The 13,929-nt window shown below is 33.3% G+C and overlaps 2 protein-coding genes and 1 pseudogene across 3 annotated transcripts, besides 1 other annotated feature; 2 read left to right on the top strand and 1 right to left on the bottom strand.

The window, feature by feature from the left end:
* Window positions 1–146: 146 nt before the first annotated feature.
* TVAGG3_0475940 (uncharacterized protein) lies at window positions 147–1,725 on the top strand (the record flags this gene model as incomplete). The annotated part of the gene is made up of 1 exon (XM_001324391.2): window positions 584–1,240. One exon carries the CDS (start codon window positions 584–586, stop codon window positions 1,238–1,240), a length of 657 nt encoding a protein of 218 aa, XP_001324426.1.
* Window positions 1,726–2,508: 783 nt separating this feature from the next.
* Window positions 2,509–10,631: a mobile genetic element.
* An 825-nt stretch (window positions 10,632–11,456) lies between these two features.
* Window positions 11,457–11,777, top strand: TVAGG3_0475920 (uncharacterized protein; the record flags this gene model as incomplete). Its single annotated transcript, XM_051235716.1, has 1 exon — window positions 11,457–11,777. One exon carries the CDS (start codon window positions 11,457–11,459, stop codon window positions 11,775–11,777), a length of 321 nt encoding a protein of 106 aa, XP_051093540.1.
* Window positions 11,778–13,045: 1,268 nt separating this feature from the next.
* TVAGG3_0475910 lies at window positions 13,046–13,369 on the bottom strand (annotated as a pseudogene). The gene has a single exon. A coding segment is annotated over exon 1 (324 nt).
* Between the last annotated feature and the right edge of the window lie 560 nt (window positions 13,370–13,929).

Raw genomic sequence — 13,929 nt, 5'->3', positions numbered from 1 at the left:
TTTATTTTGTTATGTGTTATGTTTAAGGCTTTGTTGATTGCATTAATAGCATTTTAAGGACCACAGATATTGAGATAAAAAAAACAATAAAATCTAATGAAATTGAGAGACAATAACAAAAAGTGGCATTTTCTATTTTTCAAACAAATTATTGTCAATCCACATATGGCAATTCATATACAGAATAAACCAGCTACTTTATCTCATCAAATAATTAAGTATTGCCATCAATCAGAAATAGTCAAAACGCAGTTCAAGTATGAAAAATGCAAAAAGATTCAGTTGGTCTGAATATTTTGGTAATATAAATAAAGTCGATCAAGCTTATAATGGAACAGCAATATATGATAACACAAGTTCTAACAATTATTACGTTAATTTTTGCACCTTTGAAAATTGCACAGAAAATGGTGCAATATATATCAAAAGAAATAACGAAGTCTACGCATTATTTGAAGATTCCGAATTTACTAGATGAGATTCCACTAGAAATGGTGGATCTGTTTACTTTTCCGGCTATTATGCAGGACATTTTGTTCAACAACGAAATTGTTATTTTAAATCAATAGCAACAGGATATTACATGGCATTTTTGCAACAAGCTAATCATTCTTCTACTAATAAAAACTACGCCTTTGAAATTTCAGTTTCAGAATGCGGAGAAAGTGATACAAAAGGAAGTTATACATTAGGACTTGAAAACGGTGATATCCAATTTAAGAATAACAACAGCACTTCCAACAAATGCAATTTCTGTTCATCAATATTTAGTGTCCTTGAAGGACAATCAGGTTATTGTAAATTCTCAACATTCAGAGGAAACAACCAATTTAGATTTAAATCTCTTTTATTTAGTTCTAATAAAGTTGATAATAAGCATACAGTTTCTTATTGTAATGTTATTGGAAATAAATACAGATCGAACACTGAACTAGGTCTATTTTTTTGTGAATTCAATACTGATGTTGATCACTGTGTATTTTTAAATAATACTGCATCACATATGTTTTATGTTGAATACGCTGGCTTCACAATGACTATTAGTGATTCATATGTTCAAGCAAAGTCAAAAACAGGATCAGGAGCTGTTACATTTGAAAGAGAAAATTTAAATTCAGAAATTATTAGTATTTCATTATCAGATGCAGAAAACTGTGCCATTGAACCGAATGTAATGACAGCCAAGGTTTCTTATTTTTTTGAATTTGCAGAAACTTCAATTGTACTATTTTTTAAATAGCATTAGATTACATATTTTTTTTTCAAACTTGATATTTGTGTAGTTGCAAATATCTATTGTAACTATTGACATGAGCTTTCCATACATGTATTTGGAAAACTGTGACTTCTCAATATTGAAGGCCCAGTATTACTTGAGAAGAATACTTCTGAACTTGACGCTCTTGAATTCATTGATATAAGTCTGAATTTTCATTCGATATCATTTGGAAGAGTTTTACATGGGGTGCAAAAAATGCGCAAAAACGATTATTTAAAATTGAATCTGCGCATATTTTGCGCATTTGAAAAAAATTGGAGTTGACTATTATAAATAATCAAAACCATTAATAAAGTATAGCCACAATTGCATATGCAAAATACATTAAAGAAAAAATGCTTACATCTTTTGACTACTTTACGCGGATAGATTTTTAAACGCACAAATAATTCGCAAATTGAATGTAAAATAATCGTTTTTGTGCTTGCTATAATTTAATATCATTTGGAAAATAGAACTTAAAAATTTGGGAACTAGCGCGCCAAAATTAAGGATATTGAATTATAGCAAGCATTTTGTAGCATCTGCAGTTTCAAACTCGGAGAAAAATCAATGAATATCAAACGAGAAAGAATAATATTTACCATTAAATTCCTGATCATTATCAGCATTCTATTGGTAAATATTATTTGAGGAAATGCCAAATTTGATCCTTTTTTATTATACCAAGACTTTTGATATACCTCTCTCAAAAAAATAGCATTGAGTATTTGTAATATTTCACCAAAACTCAGAATTTCCTGCATTTTAAGCAACTTTGAAGAAATCTGTTTAAATGGTCTTAACTTTCCTGCTTTCTCTTGCCATCTTTCTGTTGCATTAATGTAACCATCCTTGTCTCTACGTAAGACTTAATAACCGTTATAAGTGCTTTTGTGAATGTTTCACATTAATTTGTTTCGTGAATGTTTTGCTTCGACTGACATTTCTGTTCTAAATACAATATTAAAAATAAACTAAAAATAAAAATAACTTTATTTTTTTTTGGTCTTTTTGAAATACATGAAAATTCAACAGGGGTGAAAAAAGAGGTGAAACAAACAGGTGAGATCTAACTCTTGCGCTAAAATTTATTATTTTGTCTGATTTACATCTAATGAAACAAGTTTAGAAGAATTATTCTTATTCTTTCTGGCATATTTTTGTCTTTTCTAGTAGGAGGAGCTCCCCGCTCTAATGGTCCAGAATGTGTTGGCTTCGACTCTCTCAAGTTCTTAGATGGTAATACCAACATCCCTCAAAAAGCCCTTTTGCTTCAATCTTACTTTATAAGTGTCATCGTTTGTGTTATAGCAAGTATTTCAATAACCACTCGCTCGCTTTGCCTTCGTAATGGTATTCAGAAGTTTTGCCATACTTATTACGACTAAATTTATGTGAGGAATAAAACCGCAATAGAGTCGTCGGCAGCTTTTATAAGATATCATTAACTTGCGTAGAGTCTACAATATAATATTTCGAACTTACATCTAACGTTTTCCTTTGTCTACTGGTTTGTCGCAGAAATCAACAAACTTTTTTGTACAGGATGAGGCGTAAATTTGTGTTGAAATTCTGATATTTTGTGTTTGGCTTTTCGTTTCTTTTGTATACTCTTTGCTTGCTTGTTGTTGTGTTCATTGAATTTGGTGTATGTCCTGTGTAGAATGTGTGAGGAATTATAATACCTCTGAGAAAATGTTTCATTGTTTCTTCGTAAATGTCTCGCTTTGGTTTTAAATTCTGAGAGTCCCTTATGAAGCGGTTATGATGCCGGAGTATAGTTATGTTATCGGTCTTCAGTAGTGTATGTGAGTTATGGTTATGCTTAATGAGAAAATTCTGTGATTGTCATATGCTGAGTAATGCATCTGTCTTGGTCTGATGTTAAAGGTACTTGGGTTTAATGTTCTGACTGCACAAACTTTTTGTAAAATCTTACACTTCACGAGTTCCTTTTCATATTTTCATTGGTATATGCATATGCTTTACGGAGTGGTTTAAACATTTATGAAGATCGGAGGATGGTTTTATGTCCTCCTTTTCTGCTTTGAATGAGAGTGTGCAAATTGGTAATGCGTCAGGAGTGTTGGAGTAAATTGGTAAAAAGTAGTCGTAAGGGGTTTATTTTTGTTTGATGTACAAACAATTTTTGTCAAGAACTTTTTAACTTCAGCTCTGTTAGTAAAATCCCAAACTCTTTGCAGCTTCATGTGAACTTTTAATGACCTCAATGGATGTTGTTCGAATAACTTCTTTCAGCTCATTTATGTAAAGTTAAGATTTGTAACAACTCGTATCCAAGCGTGGCATTGTTAATAATAAGGACGGCAAGTATAATCTTTTCCATTACCTGCTGGTCTGTATACAGCTACAACATGTGTATGAAATTTCCTGAGTTTCCACAGAAATACCTTGTGCTAACATCTTTGGGTCATTGAGATATCATATCTGTTAATCTCCTGTCTTATTGAACCGCTGCACATGACTTTATATAGACCTCTTTTTGTTATTGAATGTGAATGGTTTCCTTCCACAGATGTTCTTCGCCACTGAACTATGCATATGTGAAGGAAGGTTTTCAATACCTATTTTCTTTGAACCTCTCCATCTTCTTGACTGCGTATTAGTGTAAGAATGGAAAACTGTCAAACTATTTCATTACGCATCTACCCAGCAAATAAAGTGTTTGATTTATTGGATATGCATAGACGTCATAAAACTTCTATAGGATATATTAAATCATATATGCTCATAATCTATAAACATATTCCAGAACTTATGTCATTAAATAACATTTTGGAATGTACTCCCGGATGAAATGTTGCATTCTGTTCCACTGTTTATATGTAATGTTAGTTCAAATAGAATTATCCAGAAAAATTCAAAAGTATCTGGTTGAAGACCTCTAACAAATTCAAATGGGAGTTGCTGGTTCACCATTTATAATTTTCTGTTGTAAATGTATTGTATGTGTTCATTCTTGTTCTCAAATTATTTTGTTTCTAGTTCCTGCATCCAATATAAGTTTTATTCTGCTTTCTTAGTCTACATTGTTGGTAAGTTCATATGCTCAAATTTCTGGCAATGACTTTCAATGTTCCTGCAAACTCTTCATTAAATGTATAAGAGTAATACTTTACGCTTGTTAACTTGGAATATTTACCTAATGTGCACTTGAGAACCAAGGTCAAATTTCAATATTATGTCGTCTGCTCTAACAGTAGTGAATGGATTTAATGTGTAATTGGTTCTTGTCAAGCTTTTACATGTCTAAGTGTTAGCTGAATGGAAGTGTCATTTATATGGAGATGTTTGATCGTTTAATGAGATTTTCAAACTTTGTTCGATTGCTTTCGAGTTCAACTTTGTCACATTTACTTTTTTAATAGCATTTCATACGTTTATTTTTGCCTTAACTCTCAAAGTAAAATCTTGGTTCAACTAATCACCTTAACATTGAAAGTAGAAGCATAAAATTTCACCGGTATAACAAATGGCTTCTGGTGCTTGTTAGCTACATCAACTGACAGTAACAGGCTTATGTCATAACTTTAGCACGAATGTATTTATATCCTTTCTTTCATTTACATTTTTTGTCTTCGCTTCATGACTTCGTGTTAAATATCCATGGTAGTTCCGTTAAATAATCTGTTCCGTCACTGAAGTTAATAATGAACATGGTTCTTGTCGCTTTACTATTTAATTAGATTGAAAGTTCATTTATATCGGAGATATGGTTTTATGAGATTTTCAAACACTTTGTCTCATTGCGTCCAAGTTCATTTTTGTAACCTTACTATTTAATGTAGCTTGAATTCAATTTATTATCGGAGTATTGTGTTTATGTTCTTTATCTGCCTTTTTCCGGCTAAATTTCTCTTCGTGGATTCTCATTTATTTTCAAGTTCATGGCCTATACCCACACCTCCGAAGAAGTTTTTTCTTTCAGCTCTTGCAAACAGTCCACTTCGCCATCTGTTGTGTCAATAATGAGACTTTGTAGTTAAAACCTTTCATGCTTAATGGATGTTTGTTAAAACGACTTTTTCTCACCGTGTTCGGGGTCATGGTCCGTCATCATATCTGTGAAATAAGAGATGTTTGCTCATATCATTAAGCTATATCTGTCTCAAATAAGTTCTGCTATTTTGAAACTGGAACGAAAGATAGTACAGTAAACTTCTCATTCATCTCCTAAAGTCAAGTCTGCTTTCGTTAAGTATTTTCTTGAATGTATGCAATGAGAACAGAGTACCTTTGGAGAAAATATCGAACAAATATTTCATTAGCTGTTGGTTTTGGTGGTTCTTCTGGAGTTTCTGTTGTTTCAGTTCCTTCTGTTGGAGTTTGCATCTCTTGACTTCAATGCTCTGTCTCTCAAAGACCTAAATGTTATGAGCCCCGGGTGTTTACCAAAGGACTATTATAGAATGCTTTAATAGTTTCCTGGTAAGTTATTGTTAGCTATTAAGTAAGTTCCTTATGCTTCCATCATGTACGTCATAGTCACTATGTAAAATCTATAATTTTCTTGTAGTCAGCAATAGAACCTGACTGTGATTTTTTAAAGATTTGTCAATACCTTTAAGCCAAGTCTTCATGATGTCTGATACTGAGCCAAGAATATTCATTTGCTTCCTTTATGTATTTTGTGCTTGTCGTTAAAGTATCCAAATCCGTACGTGCATTGTTTCTATAGCTCTTACAGGTATCTATTTGACTCTCTTGTTTTCTTGCATCCAACCAGATAAAGTTTTTAATAGTATCCGAACCATTTTGAAATGAAGTTTCAAAAGCATTTTACGTCATTTAAAACTTCTCACCAAGTACTGCCCATATCTTTCGATTGGTAATTGAGAACTTCCATTATGAAGCAGTCTGGTGTAAACCAGTTATTTAATAAGGTCCCGATATCCCATGATTTAGCAGTTTTTCCATCCTTTCCATCTTTCCATCCAAACCGTTTTCGCGCTTGAGGTCCTTGTATTCCTTGTATTCCTTGTATTCCTTGTGGTCTTGAGGCGCGGTGTCACCCTTCTCTCTTCAGTTCATCTTTAGTTCGTTTAAATAATTCTAATGTCATAAGGTGTACATCATTACTGGCTACCAGCAACGCAAGAATTTGTTTCTCATTCATGACTAAATTCTTTAGAGCATTTAATGTTGTCGTCAATCGAAAGCTCTTTACAATTCAATGACAACATTCAGTACTTTTCACTAATGAGGCATCTCCTGTAGAATTTAATATTGCACCGTTCCATCATTTATGATAGGAACCTTGCTTGTTGTAATGAATGGGTCATAAGTGTTAAGTAATCGAAATCAATGACTTTTTTAGTTTTTCCATCGTCAATGACTAAATTCATTGCCTTACTGGTTAAAGTTGAGTTTCCCGTTACTAGTTCATGTGCTCTTCTTGCTTCATTTGTTTCATACGCATATGGCACAATAGTCATATTTTAATGAGAATAAAATTGTTTCTATTTGCAAAGTACAGACCCAAACGAATACGGAATAGTAAAGCTACAAACAAACTTAGGTCTTCAGATGAAGCACTTGCTTTCAGAGTTGTTGAACTTCAATACTATCGCAACTTTTGTCATCAACAGAATGAAACAGATTTCATGGAGTTTAGAAATAGATGGAAAAGAAGCACGAAATAAGATTTCACAATAATGTAGAAATAAATAATGATGGAACATTAGCTGGAGTGTTAAATGCTCTCATAAATACTACAATAAACAAGGATAACGAGAAACTTAATGAATGTTAACTTATTGCAGGAGTTTTGAAGTTCAGTTTATGCAAAGGAGTTTAAGATAACACGAATGAGTCCCATAGAGTTCATTGCTTCTGGGTGCATACCAAAATGACATTCCTTTGAAAAGTGTTGACAAAACGATTGGATGAAATTCTGTTCCATACGTATTTATGGTAATTGTTAGTACATATGAGTCTAAAATAGTCTAATGTCACAGCATTTCAGGAGTTAATAGTAAAGGTTAGGTAGAATATACAAGTCTTTTCTGTTATGCAGTCAATTCAATGTTCATTCCAAACGTTCCTGTCATAGCAACTCATTTAGGTAAATGGATTCGCATTAGTCCTCATAATTTGAAAGACATGCAATTTCAAGACTTGTTGACTTTCAAGCGAGCCTGTAGAACTGAAGGCACCAGTGCGAATGACATGTGAAGTTGACTTTTTAGAAAATATTAAATGCCAACAGCTTAAAAGAGAACTCAGAAGCTAATAAAAATATAAAGTTTAATGAATGTTATGTATTAGGTCATGAACTTTGGTTGTTGTGCTGTTTGATGAAACAAATGAATTAGTTATGTCACAAGAGAACAGAAAAAGGCGTCAAAGGCGCCGAGCGCAAAGCGCTATATTGGTGTTGTGAAAACTGCACCAAGTCAATAAGATTAGGTTTGCATTATGAAGATGAGTTCGATTACTGTTGAAGAGTTTTTGGATCATGATATTACAAGTTGCTTTAATTTTACTCCACATCATATTTTCAAACAAATTTTATGATTCCTGTATGAAAACGTTTTTGTATTATTCATTCGAATATTTATCATCTTAAACTCTCAACTCCTGTAGTTCTCTGGTGTTTCAATGATGTCGGAATGTTTACTATTTCATGAATGGTGGCGTTGACCACGGCATTTCGATTTCAGGGTCGAATGTCAATGACACATTGTTTTTCCCTGTTATTCGTTGATATAGACATTTTTCAAGGTCCTCTTTGTTAGAATATTATTTGTCTTCTTTGCTTATAAGATTGTCATAAGCTTCTTATCGTCTTTGAGTAAATTGTTGGTATAAGACTGAAGAGGTAATGGTCTACGTTATCTGAAGGATTTGTTTGAACATTTGTGTAAGGGTTGTGTTGGCTTCTCTTGAAAGAATTGGTCGCAGTGGTGGAATATCTAACTTAACAATCTGATGTAGCGTTAGCGTTTGAAGCTGAGTTTAAATTCACGATTTCAGTTCTTGGTTCTTTTTCTTCAAACACTCTGACTATAGTTCTTTATGACAATATTGTTTTGTCGTTCGTGAGTCAACATTTGATGTTGGTTCAATTGGACCATTAACGGCACCAGCTAAGATGGATTTGCTCTCATTTCAATATAGAATAAAAAACCTTTTAAATATGTATGAATGAACAATATACTCGACAAGGTTTGAATGTAAAAGCTAACGAATGAAATATATTATTTGATTGAATTCACTGAGACAGGAGCTGTGTAGTAAAGATTTAGAACTACTGAACAAAAGAGCTAAGGGAAGAAGGCAAGGAACATGAACAAAGGGTGGAAGCCTATAAAAATTTTATGTCAAATGATGGCTCAGGAGGTTCAACATAAGTATGCAGAAAGTTATAGAGTTTATGCTTCTCAAAAGGTGAAAAGCCTTCATTTAAGAACAGCTATTTCTAACGCATATCCTCAAAAGCTAACGGATGGAGAAGTGGATGATATGAATGACAGCAAAAAATATTAACAGAAATGGCGACAGAGATGATGGAATTTGTTTACCATCAGTCAATTGAAGGTTAAACTTTAAAACAATGTTGGTCGTTCCATGGAATATTTTTTGACTTTAATGTATTAGTCATGATATGAATCTCAAAGGTATGAACGAGGAGAGATGAGAGACTTATATGCTTCCCAATTTTCTTCAAAAGTAATGTTATACCTGACTGTTTCCAAATGAGTTCAATATCATAACGTGAGAAAACCTTGAAAGATAACGAAATCAGTTATGAGACGTTTTATTGTTTAAAGCTAAAAACCTCCATGTTTGCATAAGTATTGCTACAGTTAAGTGGTAATGTCTGACTTTAAGTATGTATTAGCTAATGGTGAGTCCTGGTTTTGACACACTAAACCTTTACAGCGAAGTCGTACGCAACGAGCAGACATGAATGTTGTTTGAAGGATATTTTTTTGAGGGGTATTTTGCAAAGTTTTTGATAGAATGTAGTTTGTCAGTCGTTTCATATCGTAAACTCCTGAGTACTGACGTAAGTGGTGTTTGTCAATAATTGCTTTCCATCTCCTCAGAAGTCTTTTGCATTCCTGACTGTATAAATTCAACGATGGCAATAATATTCCTCTTACGTCGAATGTAACGTTGAATGAATTCAATGAGTTCACTGTCTGGAACTTTAACGACAGAGCTTGAACTTTTGACATAAATGTTTTCGCTGTTGAGTCCATAGATCTGAAGTTGCTGATATAATGATTTGTCATAATATGAGTCATTTCCTAAACGTTTGTTATTTATGAGTATATGACGAATTAAATTAAATGTCTTACCTGAACCCATCTTTCCACAATAGAAATAAACGCCATTTGAACAGAACTCATAGTCCTTTACTTGAAAGGAAGAATGAGAGAAGAGTTAAGTTTTGTCTGTAGTTTCATTCATGTCTTCATCTACGTCATGTATTAAATGCTTCATTTTATTTCTCCATTAAAAATGCAAGTCAGAAATATTCAGAAACATAGCACCCGAGTCTAACTGACAAGAGTATAAAGATTATACTATGAACACGTTATGATGAAACCTACCAAATATTCAAGAAAGTCAGTATACTTATGAATATCCAAGGCACTGGGTAGAGTATGTAGGAGGTGAGAAAGCTATTGAAATCAGACAGGTTCGAAGTATTCCAGCGAAAGAACAATATTATTGAAGAACTTTAATGTTTTGAGGTAAAATGATGAAACAAAGAAGCAGATAGTTTTCCTGTTGCTGTGTATGGTGAACCTAGACACAGGAGATGACATGAAAGTTTTTAACACAAAGCTTCAAAAGTAGTGAGAGAACAACTGACTGCGGGAAGGACATCCATTACCTTCAGAAGTTAGCATAGCATATCAATTTTGAAACAAACTCAATAAGATTTTAAAGTCATCTCTGCAAAGAAGTCAGGTTTACATTTAATGAGCAGAATTATATTCAGAATGAAAACTTCAAAGCTCATTGCATGGTTAGATAAAGACGATTGCTTTAAGAAAATATTTAATTCAGTGACTCAAAGATGTCAATAAATGACCTTCGTGGAATGTTACCATCGACGTTTACAGTTGAAGGTTCAGCAGGCATTTGCTTACAAGATTGTCAATTGGTGGTATTTGGTTCGTGAGAACATGTTATAAAATCCAGTATAAGTGAATTTGCTGAAGAATCTATATTATGTCTTTCAAACTACATGTATTCGCCACTAGCATTATAGTATACAAACTTTGTCAGTAAGTTTAACATAAGACCTTGTCGAACCTTCTTCAATGAAAGATGTTGTGCTACCTAAAGTGGAAAGGATGGACTCATTATTGAGATGATTTTAATAGCATATTAAATGAGCGTTGTTCTTGAAGGTCATTCATGATGAAATAATCTGTTGTAGAAGATGTTAGCAATTGTCAGAACTTTAAGCGAATAGATGTATAGAAAGAAGTTTATGAATGAGAATGTTTAGTTTCATTGACTTTTCTCCAGTAAACGAGAGACTTTTATGAGATATATATGTGTTAGATGAGAGCATTCAGATCGTGAATATGAATGATGATTTAAATGTAAGCGTTGGGCGCTATCTTTAGGCGCAATGGAACAAAAAGCATTAGCATTTGGAGCAAAAGCACTTGGAGCTTATGACGCAGTAAATAAAATTGAGTGAGGAAGATGTTAATGATTCGAAAGACATTAGATGCAAATAAAGGAAAGATTGGAGGCTGGGTTGCAAAGAAGTTAAGATTAAATAAAATAGGACTCATAATAAAGCATCCAATTTGGTTGCGACGTGAGTCAGAAAATGCTTTAGGAAAGGACGATGAGTTTTGCAAAACACGCAAAAGACTTTAATGACCAGATGAAAAGGTGAAACAAGCATTTAAATAGAGTCGATGGAACTCTTCCTCCACCAGTAGTTTTCGTACTGGTCCCTATGGAATGTATGGAAACTTGAGCTTGAAAGACCTTATTGGACCCATGACTGTGTGAAGTTTAATGTTGGTATCTTATAATACGGACGAAGAAGAAAGACAGTCAAGTTGGAGACAGACGTGAAGAAAGCAACTAAAAAGAAACCAAGGAAGAGAGTTATAAAGCAATGAGAACGTTTATGTTATGAGAAATTTTTAACGTTAGTTTTATTTTTACTGAAAATTTTTATTTGGATGTAATGACGAAAACTATTGAGATAACAAACTACAACGGTCATGAGTTCAAGAACTTGTTCTTCGTTCCTCGTGAAAATACATTCTATCAGATACGAGGGAGAAAGGGTAAAGTTAGTTTAAGCATTTATGACAACAAACATAATGGGAGATATATAAAAGCAATAGATACAAACGGTAAGCGTGTTTCATTAGCTTTGTCAAAACTTACAGGTATAAACTATGACAGTGACTTTGACCTATATGAAGAAGAAAGTGAGTCAGAAGATTATGAGCTGTTATATGAAGCACAGCAATGGGAGGAGTTGCAATACTTTTGTAAGTGAGAACGTTTATTTTTACATTAGTGAAGTCGTTTGTGAAAATATTAGTGAATTCGTTAGTGAAGTCGTTAGTGTTGTAAAATATACGTTAACGGTTTTGTAAAGTGTCAAATTCACATATAATGGGTAAGGAGGCGCGCAGTGCCGCCGTACCCATGATATGTATACTAACTTGTGAGATGTCATTGGACAGAGTTGTATGAAAAATATAAAGACAAGGAAAAAGTTTTCTTTATAGTGGACCCGCCGTTCTATAACACATGGGATTTTCAATACCAAGTAGACTGGACTTTGAGAGACTCTTTAGAAACTTTAGACGTTATACATTAACCATCACTGCTTTTCTTTACTCGATAAATCTTGTGGTTGAAACGTTTGAGATGGAGAGGACATCATACATGACTATGAGTTTATATATACAGATTAGAATATGGTAGAAGGTCCTATAACTGGAGAAAGTGTCACAATACAAATTTTATTAGTAAGTAAATGTGGTTTAGAAATATGGACTTACTGTTTTCTTTTGTGTTTTTCACTATTTGGTATTTATTTATTGTATGTTTGAATGCAAAGTACAGAGAATATGAAGATGAACCAATGCCTGCAAATGTTCAGCATATGTACTCGTAAGAATATTTTTATCTAATATTAAATGGACGCACAGAACTTAGCGAATGCACAGCAACCTGGACAACCAAACCCAGAGAATATTCCAAATGAAGTTAGAATACAAACTGCAATGGCAAACTATGGTCAAGTGCCAACAGATGTACAAATGCAAACTGCCATGTCAAATGACGCTGCGTTAGGTTTGCCACCATGGTATGCAAATATGAGATGGAAAGAGTTTTATACAACCCTGAGAGTGGGATATAAACAACTTTATGCAGATGACGCGAACACAGGAGTTGACCCAGAATATGTTTTCTACCAGAGGAGAAACAGAATGTATGAGCTCCAGTTAAAGAATGCTATGGAACTCAACAGGAAACGTAAGAACTAGGCGGACATTAGATTTTTACATATAGTAAAATGGGTTTCTTCAGTAAGATAGGAAACTTCTTTCGAAATGTTGGAGAGGTATATGGAATGGAATAAAATTCTGTCGGAAGAGGAGTATGGAACGGTGTCAAAAATATTGGTTAAAAGAGTAGGTCAGTTTGTTGGTATTATCAATAAAGACCCTGAACCAGAAGAACAAGCTCCTGTTATACAACAGCCTGAACCTGCACCACAGTCAAGTTGGCAACCACAACCGGTATATTAAAAAGTTATATTTTTAATCGTTCGATAGTAGTTGTATATGAAACTAAGTTCTAGTAAAACGCATGGTATAATGGAATTATTCTTTTTCTTCCATCTGTAGTAAACCATACTTGAAAGTCTGAAATACTTCCACTTGGTGGTTCGTATAACTTTGTAGGTTTTTCGTAAAAGTCATTTGCCAAGCATAAGAAAGAGTTTTGGGCGCCAGAAAATGAAGCATGAACAATAATAGCATCTTGGTCGAAAACATCTTTAAATAAATATGGTTCATCTCTTACATATCGACTGTAGATATTTGCTAAAGGAGGTTCAACTTTCTGATTTAACATTCTTTGCAAATAATACATGACATTGCAGTGAATTCTGTATATATTTGTTCGTCTTTATTTGGATTGTCTTCGTAGATTTGAAATGACACTTGTGAATTTTGTTTGTCATATACAATTCTCACATAAAGTGTGCTATCGGTATTCGCATATTCATCAGCATATTTTGCATAACATGAATTTATTTTATCTTCTATATTTTTTAATGCAGCCTGTAGAGAAGATGAGAGGTCAACTTGTATTAGTTCAATTTCTTCCCACATTTTTCGTTGCCCTTCAGATGTATAATCTATATGAAACCTTACAATAAATGGAAAACTTTTATCTTCTACAGACACAAACTTTATTCTTCGAAAGCCAATAGTTTTTTGTGACAGATGGGTCTCTTAACCATCTTAATGGGTAGTCAAAACGATAGCCTTCATGCTTTACGGTATCTGTCTCAAACTTTTGACCGACATTAGTAAAAAGTTCATCTAATGGTTTAGTTGTAGCAACTCTAGAATTTTTTTTCTATTGGAAGCATATTTTATCTATAATAAAAATGTCAAATGAAACAGCGT

Source organism: Trichomonas vaginalis, chromosome II (genome assembly GCF_026262505.1).
Source record: "Trichomonas vaginalis G3 chromosome II, whole genome shotgun sequence".
Classification (NCBI taxonomy): domain Eukaryota; phylum Parabasalia; order Trichomonadida; family Trichomonadidae; genus Trichomonas; species Trichomonas vaginalis.
This window is presented reverse-complemented; position numbering and strand designations above follow the sequence as displayed.